This window comes from Lissotriton vulgaris, chromosome 1_1 (assembly GCF_964263255.1).
Source record: "Lissotriton vulgaris chromosome 1_1, aLisVul1.2, whole genome shotgun sequence".
Classification (NCBI taxonomy): Eukaryota; Metazoa; Chordata; class Amphibia; order Caudata; family Salamandridae; genus Lissotriton; species Lissotriton vulgaris.
This window is the reverse complement of record NC_141685.1, coordinates 1,120,291,195-1,120,304,185: the sequence shown is the minus strand read 5'-3', so window position 1 is coordinate 1,120,304,185 and position 12,991 is coordinate 1,120,291,195. Positions and strand designations below refer to the sequence as shown.

General features: G+C 49.1%; 1 protein-coding gene across 4 annotated transcripts in view; it reads right to left on the bottom strand.

Moving 5' to 3' along the window:
- The window catches only part of KMT2D (lysine methyltransferase 2D), a 1,692,256-nt gene that overhangs the window by 277,069 nt on the left and 1,402,196 nt on the right, over window positions 1-12,991 (bottom strand). For all 4 annotated transcript variants that reach the window (XM_086963706.1, XM_086963708.1, XM_086963710.1 and 1 more), the window contains 2 exons: window positions 7,455-7,614; window positions 5,849-5,930 (listed from right to left, as the gene is read on the bottom strand). In XM_086963706.1, coding sequence (XP_086819832.1) covers window positions 5,849-5,930; window positions 7,455-7,614 — 242 coding nt within the window. The remainder of the gene's footprint in view (window positions 1-5,848; window positions 5,931-7,454; window positions 7,615-12,991) is intronic.

Below are 12,991 nucleotides of genomic sequence, written 5' to 3'. Positions count from 1 at the left end.
AGGGTTTTAGGGTAGTGTGGGGTTAGTGCAGGGGTTTAAGGTAGTGTCGGGGGTTGTGCAGGGTAGTGTTTGGGAGTAGGGACAGGACTGGGGCTAATGGCAGGGTCATGCTGGGGGTAATGTTTTAGGGTTTAGGGTAGTGTTAGTGTAGTGTAGCTTACTGTTTTAGTGTTTTGTGTAGTGTCGGGGTTGTGGTGGGTAGTGAATGAGTGTAGGGAGCGGAGTAGGGTAATGTGTATATTAGTGAGGGGGTAGTGAATTAGGGTTTAGGGAAGTGTAGTGGTGTTTCAGTATGTCAGGGTAGTGTAGTGTTTTGGTAGCGTTTTAGATGTGTAGGGTAGTGTATTTTCTATAGTGTTGTGTTTAAAAAATTTTTTTTTTTAAATATGACATTTTATTCCGCCTACTATTATTATTACTAGGCAAGTTTTTACTTCGCATAGATTAACACTTTCAATGTAATGGTATGCGAAGTAAAAACTTGCGTAGTATCGGTTATTGCCGGGTCTGGTGGCGCAGTGGACAAATGCATCCACTGTAGGGGCCTGTGTTCGACATCATGGTCACAGGTCCTAATCCCAGCGGGTCCACTCAGCCTTTCATCCATCTGATGTCGATAAAATGAGTACCATTGAGTTGGGTAACAATATACATCTGTTATTCAGCGCCTTGAGACTTTCGGGTGATACGTGTGCTATACAAAAGTACATGTTATGTTATAACCGCGCAGTAATAGCATGCGAAGTAATGGCATGTGAAATAACATCTCATTCCTTTAACTCAGGGCAGGAGAGCATTTGGAGGGAAGGTATACAGTAGTCCAAGTCCCAAGGTAAGCGGAATGAGTCCAAGAGAGACCTTGAATACGCCAACACTCAGAACTGCTGACATTGTGCTTTCTCAGCAGTGGCAAAGAGATTGAGCCACGGTTCTCCCCATGTCTGGAAGCGACCTTGTACCACCTTCAGGTGGAAATGTCACTCATTATCTGGTAGGCGTGATGGATTAGTTTGTCTATTATGGTATTCAAAGATTCCACCAGGTTGTTCACCACAAGGAAATTCCTAGATGACCCAGCCCACTGAAGAGAGTAAAGAGCCTCCTGGCAACAGGCTCCATGACTTCACCCCACCTTGTGGTTGCATTACCAAATGGCAATGGCATGGTCTGTAAGCACTTTCACCAGTCTTACCTTGATGGAGGGCAGGACTGCCCTCAACGTCAACAAGGTTTGTTTGGAGGCACAGAGCAGAGACTTCTGATCTCCACCTCTTCTGGGAGGCCACCACAACCTAGAATCCACCACCTAAACTGTGGTTGAGTAAACATCACTGCAGATCTTTTGCAGTTTCTAGAGAGATCCGAATATTGTTGGAGAGATCCCCTTGATGTTGGGTCCACAGAGTTCAGGTCCCACAGTAGACCTGGCGTGCTTGACCAACAGGATTCAGGAGACCATCAGTCCCAGCAGCCTCAGAGTCTACTTCATTGAAACCCAGGACAGAAGTTGAAATATCAGGATCATAGCCAGAATGTCCTTGACCCTCTCCTTTCCAGTAAACATGCACACAACTATACCCAGAATGGCCCTGATGAAAGAGAGCACCCGAGGAGGAGGCTTGTGTGACTTCGGCACATTGATAATGAACCCCTAGGGTGAGGGATGGCTTGCCGTCGTCTGACGGTGAGTGTTGACTGACTGGTGTGAGCACTCTATTGCGGTAGGAGAACACTGTGTTCCCTGACCTCCACAGATGTGCTGCCACCACTGCTATCGCTTTGATGAACACCCAAAGGGTACAGGTGAGACCAAATGGGAGCACAGCACACAAAATGTTCCTGTCCCACAATGAACCGCAGATGACACCTGTGGGCCGGCAGGACAGAGATGTGAAAATAAGCACCCTGCAGATCCAACACTACCATTTTCCCAGGTTTGAGGGAAGCCAGGACCCAGGCCAAAGTGACAACTTGAATATGTCCTCCCAAAGGAAGGCAATGAGAGGGCACAGGTCTAAAATGGGACAAATGCCTCTGTCCTCGTTTGGCCTCAGGAAGTACCAGGAGTACCACAACCCACTTCCGATGCAGGCATCCCCTCAATAGCCATTTGGGCAACGGGGCTTGCACTTCCTGCCAAGATGGGCCTCTATCAGTCATTCCGATGGATTGTGGAAGTTGCAGCAGAGCAACCAGGAAGGGTAGAGCATATCCCTCCAGCACACATGTCCGATGTGAAGTCCTGCCAGTCCAGTAAAAATCATAGGATCCCACTTTCAATGGGGTGGCTGTGCTCGACTAAGAGCATGCGAAATGAGGTTGGCAGGTGGGGCCAGATAGGAGGTGTGTGGAGGAGAGGGGAGGAGAGGGGAGCATAGATGGTAGACTGACTAGCACTCTGTTCCAACTGTGGTTGCCACTGCTGCACCATGAAATGGGCAGGAAACCCTGCTGAGGCATAAGTGGTTGTCATTAAGGGAAGCACCAGCCATAGAAGTGTTGAAAAGGTTAGCGTGGTTGATGGGGGAAGACAAGCCCAAAGAGTGTGCTGTGGCTCTGCTTTCTTTTAAATGCTTCAGGGAAGAGTGTGCTTTATCCCAAAAAGCTGAGCCCCACCAAAGGGCATGTCCATAAGGGATGTCTGTACATCACCAAAAAAACCTGTATAACTAAACCAGGCATGGCAAAGGATAGCGAAGATAATGTCAATAGCTCAATCAATGCAATCTGTGGTATATAGGCCACAATGGATAGTAAACTCTGCAGCATCACAGCCATCTTGGATCATTATGGAACCAATACCTTCTGGGACCCCTGTGATAACTTGAGCAACAAAGTCCCACAGAACAAAGGTATAGCAGCCAAAAGGAAGCTGGCATTTATTGACGAGAGTGGAAGAAAATTCTCTCTTCCTAAATGTCTCAACCCTCTTAGACTCCCTATCCAGAGGAGCCGTGCATTCAGGTTTGTCCAGCTGGAGAAAGTTTGCCCCACCAAGCCTTCCAGAGAAAGATGGCGAGCAAGAAAGGAAGGGTCAGAGGGGCAGGCAGGGCAATGGTGCTGCACAATCTAGCAATTCACTTGGGTACCAGAAAAATGCTTGACCCACGTCCCTAAAAGGGGGGGGGGGGGGGGGGGTGGGGTTGAGGGCCTCATTAAAGCGCAATAAGGGCTGAGTATTAGCCTGCCTTGGTTGGAGAACTTCAGTTAAGACTTTAGTTTTGACCTTCAAGGAGCAGGTCCTCATGCCAGCTCCCCCTACAACAGTTCTCCTGTCCAGTTTGCCCACAGTCCACTACCTTGTGCTGCCTTCCTACCTGCTGCCCTATTTGTGCCTCCTCTGCTAGTTTTGCTCATTTCTCTTTTTCGGCCTTCTGTTTTGCCTCTCCTGTTTGTTTCTCTACCCTGTTTTGCCTTTCCAGCTTTTTTCTGCCCTCCATTTTGCCTCTTCTACTCGCTTTTCTGCCCTGTTTGGCCTTTTCTGCCCATTTTTTTGCGTTCTGTTTTGCCCTCTTCTGCTTTGCCATTTCTCCTCATTTATCTGCCCTCCGTTTTTCTGCTCTTTTGCCTTTTTCTGCTTGTTTCTTTCCCTTCATGCTGCTTTTCCTCCTGCCCTCCCCCCAGGACCTACTTAATGGAAGCCACAGTGCGACTCCATTGAACAGATCCTTGTGCCAGCTCCCTTGCAACAGCTCTCCTGCCCAGTTTGCCCACTGTCTGCTACCCTATGTCGCCAGTCTACCTCCTGCCATCTCTTTTCTTGCTTGGTTTCGCCTTTTCTGCCTGTTTTTCTGCCTCTGGTTTGCCTTTTCTGCTCGTTTTATCTGTCCTCTTTTGCTTGGTTTTGGATTTTTCTGCCCTGTTTGGCCTTCTCTGCTCTTTTTTCTGCTTTTGTTTGCTTTTCTGCTTGCTCGTTGTTTTGCCCTCTGTTTTGCCTTTTTTGCTTGTTTTTCTACCTTGTTTTGCCTTCTTCTGCTCGGTTTTGACTTTTCTGCTAGTTTTTCTACCCTCTGTTTTGCCTTTTCTGTTCGCTCGTTTTTCTGCCCTCTGTGTTGATTTTTTTCTGCGTGTTTCTTCCCTCTTCCCACTGTTTCCTCAAGACCTGGCTTTTCAATGAAGACCACACACCCAAGCACACAGATACCCCTAGGGTTGACAGTGCCCAGCTCTACAAAAGCGGATTTATTGAAGGTGATGGGGCTGGAGGTGGATAACCTTTACCACCGTCCACATGACCACTGCGAAGGAGGAACTTTCCTCAGCAGCGTGGAGGAGATACTAGGCCAGTATCGGGAGAGATGCTGAGGCCACTGCATCCTGGAAGTCCTCATAAAATTCATGGTAGGGTTGCTCAAAACTTGTTTCCTGCATCATACTCCATGTCAGTCTGTCCCACAGAACTGGGATGCTGAGAGGCTCAGGTGGAGCGGGCAAAGGATGCGGCTAGAAGGACACAGTGCAGCCTCAGTCAAGGCCAGGACGGTGACAAATGAGCCGCAGAGCACAATGGGTGGTGCCTTGATCTCCGGGCTCCACTGAGTCTGCATCGGCGTTGATGTTTCTCGAGTCAGCAAAGGAATTGGTAGGGACCCGGTGGTTAGTTCAGAAGGTCCAACGGGTGCCACGGGTATCCCAGATGGAGGGCCTTTTGGGCTCAGTGGGTCTGTGGAGCACCAGTGGGAGTTAGAAGGGATTTGACGAGTCAGAGCATGACCTTGTGGAACTCTTAGCTCTGCTGTCGCAGATGGTCTGGAAACTCTGGTTGTTCTGGGACAAGTTTCGCAATTGGATCTTTGATAGACCAACTTCAGGAGAGCGATCGAGAGGCACAATGATGCCCTCCTGCCTTCATAGGAATACAAGAGTGACAGGCATAGGCAGCGTCCCACTTGGATTTCTAAGCTTTCTCTTTAACGTACTCCAAAATGTTATCGTGATGACAATCGACCTTGGGACTGACTTCTGCTCCTGGACAGAGGCCAACCTTTGGACTTGGACGGGCCCCAACATCGGAACTTCCGATGCACTGACGTTTAGTCACTGCAGGCTTTAGAGGCGCGAGTCAACCCCAGACACCATAGGAAAACCTAATGGGGGTCTGTCACAGACATTTGCTTACGACAGTCCTCACGAGGTTTAAAACCGGTTCTCTTGGAGCGCATATCTTCTCTTACACACTGGTTTTGTTTATAATTTTTGGATGTAAATTAGTTTTGTAGTGTTTGGTGGTGCAGAAAGGAATTAACGGACGTCAGCGTACGGGAGTAGCTCCTATATTGTTTGCCACGTCATTTGCGAATCAGAATGACGCCAGTGTGAAGCCGCACAGAGCCACCTACCAGAGCGCAGAGGTACTGCCTCAACGTTTCTGGATCCAATCTGATGCCTGGGGAAATATTGGAAAGGTGAGGGATCTGTGGTTAGAAGTCTCTATTAGAAACACATTTGCACAAATCTCAACTGTACCTTTCTTTGTTTGACTTAGTTATAACAATAACTACTTCAAGGTGCAGAACAGTTAATAACGAACATCAAACAATAAATAATTGGCAAAGGCTGACCGTCATTTCTCATCAAAAACCTTCCAAAACCAAAAAGCCAATGCTGACAGCGCAGACCTACCAGTGCTTATCTACTTTCAAGTTTTAAGGTTTAAGTAATTGATACTGGCATATACAGACCAGATACTGGGGTAGGAGAACTACAAAAAAGACCATCTACCTAACCAACCTTAGGATACAAAATCTCAAGATTTTGCCACTTTCCACACCTACACATCGGCAAAACAACCAACAGGGCATACACCACAAATGAAATTGGCATCCCATCAGTTATAAAGATCATGTACCTGACATCCTCCGTTTGGTTGTGTGGTGGAGTTGGAAGTGCTGCCAACAGGTCCAGCTTCTTTACTTCAGAGCCACAGAGAACTAAAAGGAAAAAACAGTGTCAATGCAATGGGAAAACATGAATGCTATCTGAAGACTAGGCAACTGTGTAGGCAGATGCCAAAAGATATATGTCTAGAGACCTATAGTTACCAGGTTTATCCTACCGCAACCTGCAGCAGAAATGGAGAATTGCTGGGGGGATATGGAAAAGTGGTGGATTTGTGGGACACAGCAAAGAATGAAAAACGATTTTTGGTAATGTGCTGCATCTTAAAGACTAAGCAGAACATAGCAGATGGATTATTATAATGTGAACCATCTTATGGACTGAGTGCAGGCTAGCTACATCAAGCTAAGGTGATGGAGATTGCTGGCTGAGAAAAAGATGATGGGTGGGTTGTGCTCATGTGGCTGAGCCTTCAGATCATGCACCAAGGGTCTTTACCAAAATAAAAACATTTCTGCATTATTTGTGTAAAGGTAAGCACAAGGAGGCAGACAAGTGAGGCAAGATGTCAAACTGATCCCGATTGCATATTTCACTTCAGAAGTAAAATGCAGACATGTCTTGATGAAAGACTTACTGGCAAGGGATAAAAAATACTCTGTGTTAAGTACCCCAGATTTTAAGTTAGAAGTACAGGATAAGCTACTGAAAATGCTGTTTATGAAAATATGCTTGCATTATTCAAAACTGCAATCAACATAAAATCAGTCCCACAAATGCACTCTGAGGAAGGTGCTGTTAAATAAGAGTATTGAGAAATGGATTCACTGGGAGGCAGCTTGGATGTCAAACCGCTGCAATCATGGATGCATATTCCTCTTGTACACATCCTATTTCCTTATGCTGACCCCGGTCCACTTCTAGCCTTTCTGATCTCCATCATACTTCAGGAACATCCCCACAGGAGCACAGATTCCGGTATCCAGCCCTCTATATAGCAGGCATTTTTCCCTTGTACGTTTGTAATGAGACTCCTTTTTCCCTAAATATTTTAATCTGTTCACAAAGATGCATTCTTGCCCTGCATTTTCCTAGGCCAATCAACCAGTATGACAGGCATTTCGGCTCCCTCATACTTTGTCTTTTGCTCAGAGGAAGGCCTCGCTGCCCTGCATTTGCTATGCCTCATATCAAACAACAAAGATTATTGAACTCTGGGCGAGGTCCTCTACTTACAATTAGGCATTCTGGTCATGTACTTTACTATGCCAGGTTGCATGGTTTAAAGTCCCTTCTCTGTGAACCCTTTCCTAAAGGCCTATCTTCTTATGCACATTCCAATGTAATTTCCATAGCGTCTATGATCTCTAACAAGATATAGTAAAATGCTACATTAAAATGCTACATGACCGTCCGAGGCAGACTGGAGTGCCTTCACCAATATTCACTGTTCAATGCAGGCTGATGCTTTCTTGTTTGTATTAAGTTAACTCCTCTTGCCAAACACACAAGTGCCTTCAGCCTGCGCATTGCCCTGTAATCAAGTACTCCTGCTCACTCTAGTGAGGCTTCGCCACAGAGCATTGACAGCACATCTCTTCAAAAAAGTCAGTTACCCTTATGACTCTCAGCTTCCCTGGATGTATCAGAATCGGAGTCCTTGAGCCGCTCTCTTAAGTCTTCAGGGGTCACACCATTGACCATTTTCTGCTGAACAGACGGGGGTGGCGTAGGAGGAAGAGAAGATGGGGGTGTAGGAGGATTACTCAAGTTGTTCTGCGGTGGGAAAAAAGGGAAAAAAATGAGTTAAGGAGCACTTAAAAATGAAGATACCATAAAACATTTGTTTACTCAAAGTGGAGACTATTGAACTGCTAGCATTTAAAGCCCCCTCACTCCCTACATATGGGTAGCCAGCACCAGATTGAGAGGTAAACTGCCTTTAATCAGCACATGTATGATTAAGAGATAAATCTATGAGAAATGTAACCCCACCTGTACACGAAGTACCCACCTTTGTGCTGGCCTAGCCCATGGTCTCACAAGCTTTAGTTCTACTTCCCGCCCACATACAAGCCTACGTTGTGAGAAGTTGGCCTGATATATAATGTTCACTATTCTAGTGAGCACTTTGTATCAGTCCAAACAACCCTTATTGATGATTGGTTGTAAGTCAACCGTAGACCAGCTATCCTAGTAGCATGGACAAGAGCAGTCTTTAGGCTAGACTCTAGAGGGCGTGTTAAGCCAGCTGTTGTACCATCACATATACCCCTTGGACACCAAGTGAAAGGACACCACACAAGTTGTTATGAAAATAAAAGGATATTTATTTAGAACACAACAACCCAGGACTCTTTATGAGGACAGGGTGCTAAGCACAATACAAAGCTCTTGCGAAAATACTTCAAGTTGCACAATTTACACAAATGCCCGAGGGGCACGAAAAACCATATACTCTAAAACTGGAATGCGAAATTACTAGCAGGTAAGTACTACTCTAATAGACTTTAGGATCGCTAGGACTGGACTACTGAACCTTCAGATTACTAGCAGGAGGCCTAGGGAAATCGGGTGCAGAGTGTGCACTCTAACGCGGGATGCGGGACAAAGTCTATGGATGCTAGATTTCGTAAAGTTAGTGTTATCGGACGAATCAGACTAGGTAGAGCTGAAACGAAAAAGGATCTGGACCTTTGGATAGTTAAGCTATGCTGGAGCACCGAAATGCTCAGGTTACCTAGCCCAGGGGCTGCGGCTGCATAGGTCTGAAAAGACGTCGGGAATCCTCGTTGCAGTCTATGGAGCCTGAAAGAAGAAGTTGCTGGCAGGCGACCAGTGAAGAGATTCGGAGGGATTCAAGCCTGGATCGATGATGGAGGATACCTGTAAGCAGAGGGGACCAAGTTCTGAATCACTAGCCAGTGATTAGATGGGCACCAGGATGGCACCGGATGGAGTCACCTCGACCAGGTGATTTGGCGACGCTGGGCTCTGCAGTCTCACGGACCAGGAGGCGTTGTCGGCGACCAGGATGGAGGTGCGAGCTGTCCCACGATGGTATCTGCTGTCGACGCCGCTGGACCCAGGATTGGGGCAACAAGTCTTGGCAAATGCAAGCCCACGCAGTGGACTTAAAATGGCGTCTGGAGTGGACCAGGAGGGTCCGGGGTGCTCCTCTGTTGGAGGGGAGCAAGGGCCAGTCTGGAGCAACCAGACCAGCGGTGTTGTCGTCGTTGGGCGTCGTCAAGAGGGCCACAAGCCAGCAGGCAAGTAGCCGGACAACGCGGTGAGCAGCAAAGAGCAGAAGGGCCCCACGCAGATCTGGTGGATGCTGGGGGCTGGTCTTCGGGGCTGGAGCTGCTCAGGGTCAGGGTTTCTCGAACCCCAAAGCACTCACTCGAGGATCCCTCGGCGGTCGTGCTGGATAAGCGTCGTGCAGTTCTGAAGATGGCCGGTCCCTCGAGGTCTCGTCACACCCACGGATCTCAGCTGAGCTGACGATGTAGGTAGAAGTCAGAGGTGCCAGGGAAGCTGGGTTTCGTCGTGCTGGTCGGTCGGATTCCGGAGGAAGGACGTGCAGCAAACCGCAGTGTTCTTAGATGGTGCCTGCGGGTGCAGGGTGACTACTCCTTAGTCACAAGGGAGAAATCTTAGGAAGAAGTCTTGAGTTCCTTTCGTAGAAAGTAGTTTCAGGATTCAAAGATGATCTAATTTGGAAGGGGGCCCGCTCCTATCTTTATACTAGTAAAAGGGGCTGGCACGCGACTAGGTCCTGCCCATGGGTGGGACCAGGAAGGGGGGTGGTTACACCCCTCTCCCATGCCGGACTTTCCCCAGGTCAGGGGCTGGTGTGCCCCTGGAACTGGTTCTAGCCGGCCTATGTATAGTGAGCACCGGGGTGCCACTTGCAGTCACCTTCCTCTAAAGCCCTGCCTACCCAGGATACACAAAACCCTGTCTGGGATGGTGCTAGCACCGCCCCTGACAGGAAACCCTTTGTCCAAGCCTCCCTCGCTGGAAGGACTCCCAGCAGCAGGAGGTCAGACTTGTGTCTGTGGTGGCAGCATCCATTTTGTGATGCTGAGGCTTGAGTTAACTTTAACCGGGGTTCACAGTTACATACATGTCGTGTCCCTCTAGAAGGGTGGAATGCTAACCCCGTCGCCAGAATTGGCGAGGGGTTAGTATTCCAATTCGTATGACACCTTACTCGACATGTTTTGATAAAGCGATACCAGAGTTGGCATATAACCGCGAGGATTATAATGCACTTAAGAGTATATGGTATGCGTTATCATGGAACAGCTATTAGGACTTGGTTCCGCAATCTGCAAACTGCTCAGCTCATGCCAGAGCACCATCTCACATGATTCCAAGCACTCTGCCTTCAGGATTGTCAAGGCCTGCCATAGGAGTGACTGATAGGAATCTGTGTGTCCATTTTAGGGTTAGATATAGGTATACTATATCTAAAGCAAAGGGTGATTACACCACCTTGCCCCAGCTGTCGTGCAGCCAGTTGTGTCAGATTTAGATGGCCAGCCAGGGGTGGCATAATACATGCTGCAGCCCCTGGTAGGCCCTGGGTACACCTATGCCCTGAGTTACAGGGTCTGATAAGGTGACCCAGTACCAATTGGATATGTACCTAAGGTACATGGAATCCATTTTACAGAGAGAGCAGTAGGCCTGGGGCCCTGAATAGCAGGGTCCCAGGTCAACTAAGTCGGAAAACCAGCAAAACACCAGGCAAAAAGTTGGGGGCAACCATAGTCAGGTATCCACCCTCCTACACACGTCACAAATAGCCAGAGCAGGGTTCAGAAGTGTATAATATAAAGGAACAGAACTCAGGTGTACTGCTTAAAGAATCACTAGAGAGAACAAGTAAATGTTACTTATGTAGCAGACTGTAGGAGCCTGTCTCGCTGTAGATTCAAATCCTATGCACTCTTATCATATAGTGTTGGCTCTGGAATATTACAAGTAGTTTTTCATCAAAATGTGCGTCATGGTTGTGTGCAACTTTTGATTAAATCTCCTGAAATTCATAATGCACAAGGAAACATTTTACATAAGAAAACCGCTCTCCTCCCCATACACCCATATCAAAGAGGAGGGTCGCATGAAAATCTACATTACCATAAGCTGCAAAACGAGTGTGTCAGGCAGTGCTTGCCGTCGGTAGGATATATAGTAGATCATACGCTGATCATAGACTGTAAACCTATTTAATTCCCTTTTTAAAGTGGTGTCTTGCAGGAAATAAAAAACTTGTTTTACGAATGTTGGTTAAACTTTAGCTTCTATCCTTGCCTTTATATCCATATAATAATGTCACACAAACATATGGAGCAGGCTTGGATACAGTTTAAAAGATGGCAGCTCAATTGACTGTCTATATGAAAAACAACCTTTGGCAAGAAACATGTGGGACTGCTTAAGACTGCTGTCCCTGTTTATCCGAAAATATGGTTCCACAGTCTGTAAATGATTTAACTTACTAACTCCTCATATAGAAGGCATTACAACCAAGACAACTACATTCCAAGAACAGAAATTAAATATAATACATTGAATAAAAAGGTGGAGCAATAAGGCAAGTTAGGATAACAGGTGCGTTGCTAGGCACGCAATGGCGGCTGACGCACACGGGTAGAGCTCCGGCCTGAGCTGCCCTTCCCCGCGCTGAAACTCCGACACCAGTATCCGTAACCGGCCCCAAATGCAGGCAGAGTAACAGGACATCGTTCTCCGCCCCTCCACCGGCTCTGGTGAAATTTGGTCACCCCTAGCCGCTCCGGGCCCCTCAGACATTAAAGCCGCATCGCGCGCCGCCTGGCCGGCGGGCGAGACTAAGTGAGTTCGGGGATCGAGCCTGGAGACTGGGCCTGGGGGCGGAGCCTGCAACGCGAGACGCCGGAGGCCCCTTGTGGGCCTAAAAGCAAACCTGAGCAGGCAAGCGGACACCCGGGGGAGCCAGCTGCCACAGGCACATGACAGCCCCAGTACCCCGAATTTGCAGTCCGCAATTGAGAGAAACCCTCAAGCAGACAAACGCATGATGCCTGCGAGGAGCCACTGCTGTGAGAGGCATGAACACCCGGTGAGCGCGACGGTACATCACAGGCCGGGCTGGAGCCCAATGTGAACGAGGGCATAGCGCTACATCAACCCCCGCAGTAATTGCCACGCGATGCGCCCATCGGAGTGCAGCTGCCGGTGAATTGCGGGTGGAGCGCTCAGGCACTGTTCTTTGCACCTTCGCCGGCTGTGACATTGTGCGGATAGCCCCGCCGGCTGTGGACCCTTTACAGGTATCGTTGCCATACCACAAGGCGCCTGGCCGGCAAGCGCGACCTCAGGAGGCTGGGTCCTGCAGCGGGGAACTGGGCCTGGGGGCATGGCCTACAACGCGAGGCGCAGGAGGCCTCTTAGAGACCCGCATTTACACCTAGGAGGCCGCACCTGTGCCCCGAGGGTCCCGGCAACTACTGGGACGCATCGGCACTCCCACACCCCACAACTCCTGCCGCCTGGAAGGGGCCCGGAATGCGGGACTGCCCCCGAAATCTCTAAACCCTTACTGCGGAGGAAGGCGCAATCTCCCCAGGAGCGGGACCCCACACTGCCAACCGAGGCGGAGCCCCACACTGGCAGGGGTGAAACACGGCAACAGCCCATGCCACGGCTGCCACAGAATACCGCCATAAACACGCTGTGGCCCGTCTTTGGAACTAGGCGCCGCAGCAAGACGCCCCCCTTTCCCCCCTCCCCCCCTAATTCCTTCGCCCACCGGGAGACATCCAGGGCTTACAGGACTGGCACCACCACACCAGGGAATACCCAGCACCACCACGCCAGGGAATACCCAGACAGATGCTTTGGCTTCCAAAACAGGGGGGGGGCAACGAATAGTGGACACTGCACGCAGGCGCACTTGCAAGAGCTGGGCACGATGCAGCGGCAGCTGGCATTCTCTGCGGACGCACTAAGCAGCTATCCTAGACCCGCAGGCACACCCTCGCACCCATAGGCGACGCCCGGCGTCACGAACTACAGGGGCCATACATATCAGAGGATGGGGACAACATGAGGTAGCCGCGTCAGGAGCGCCAACCACCCTAGAGGTCCTACAGCACCACCACAC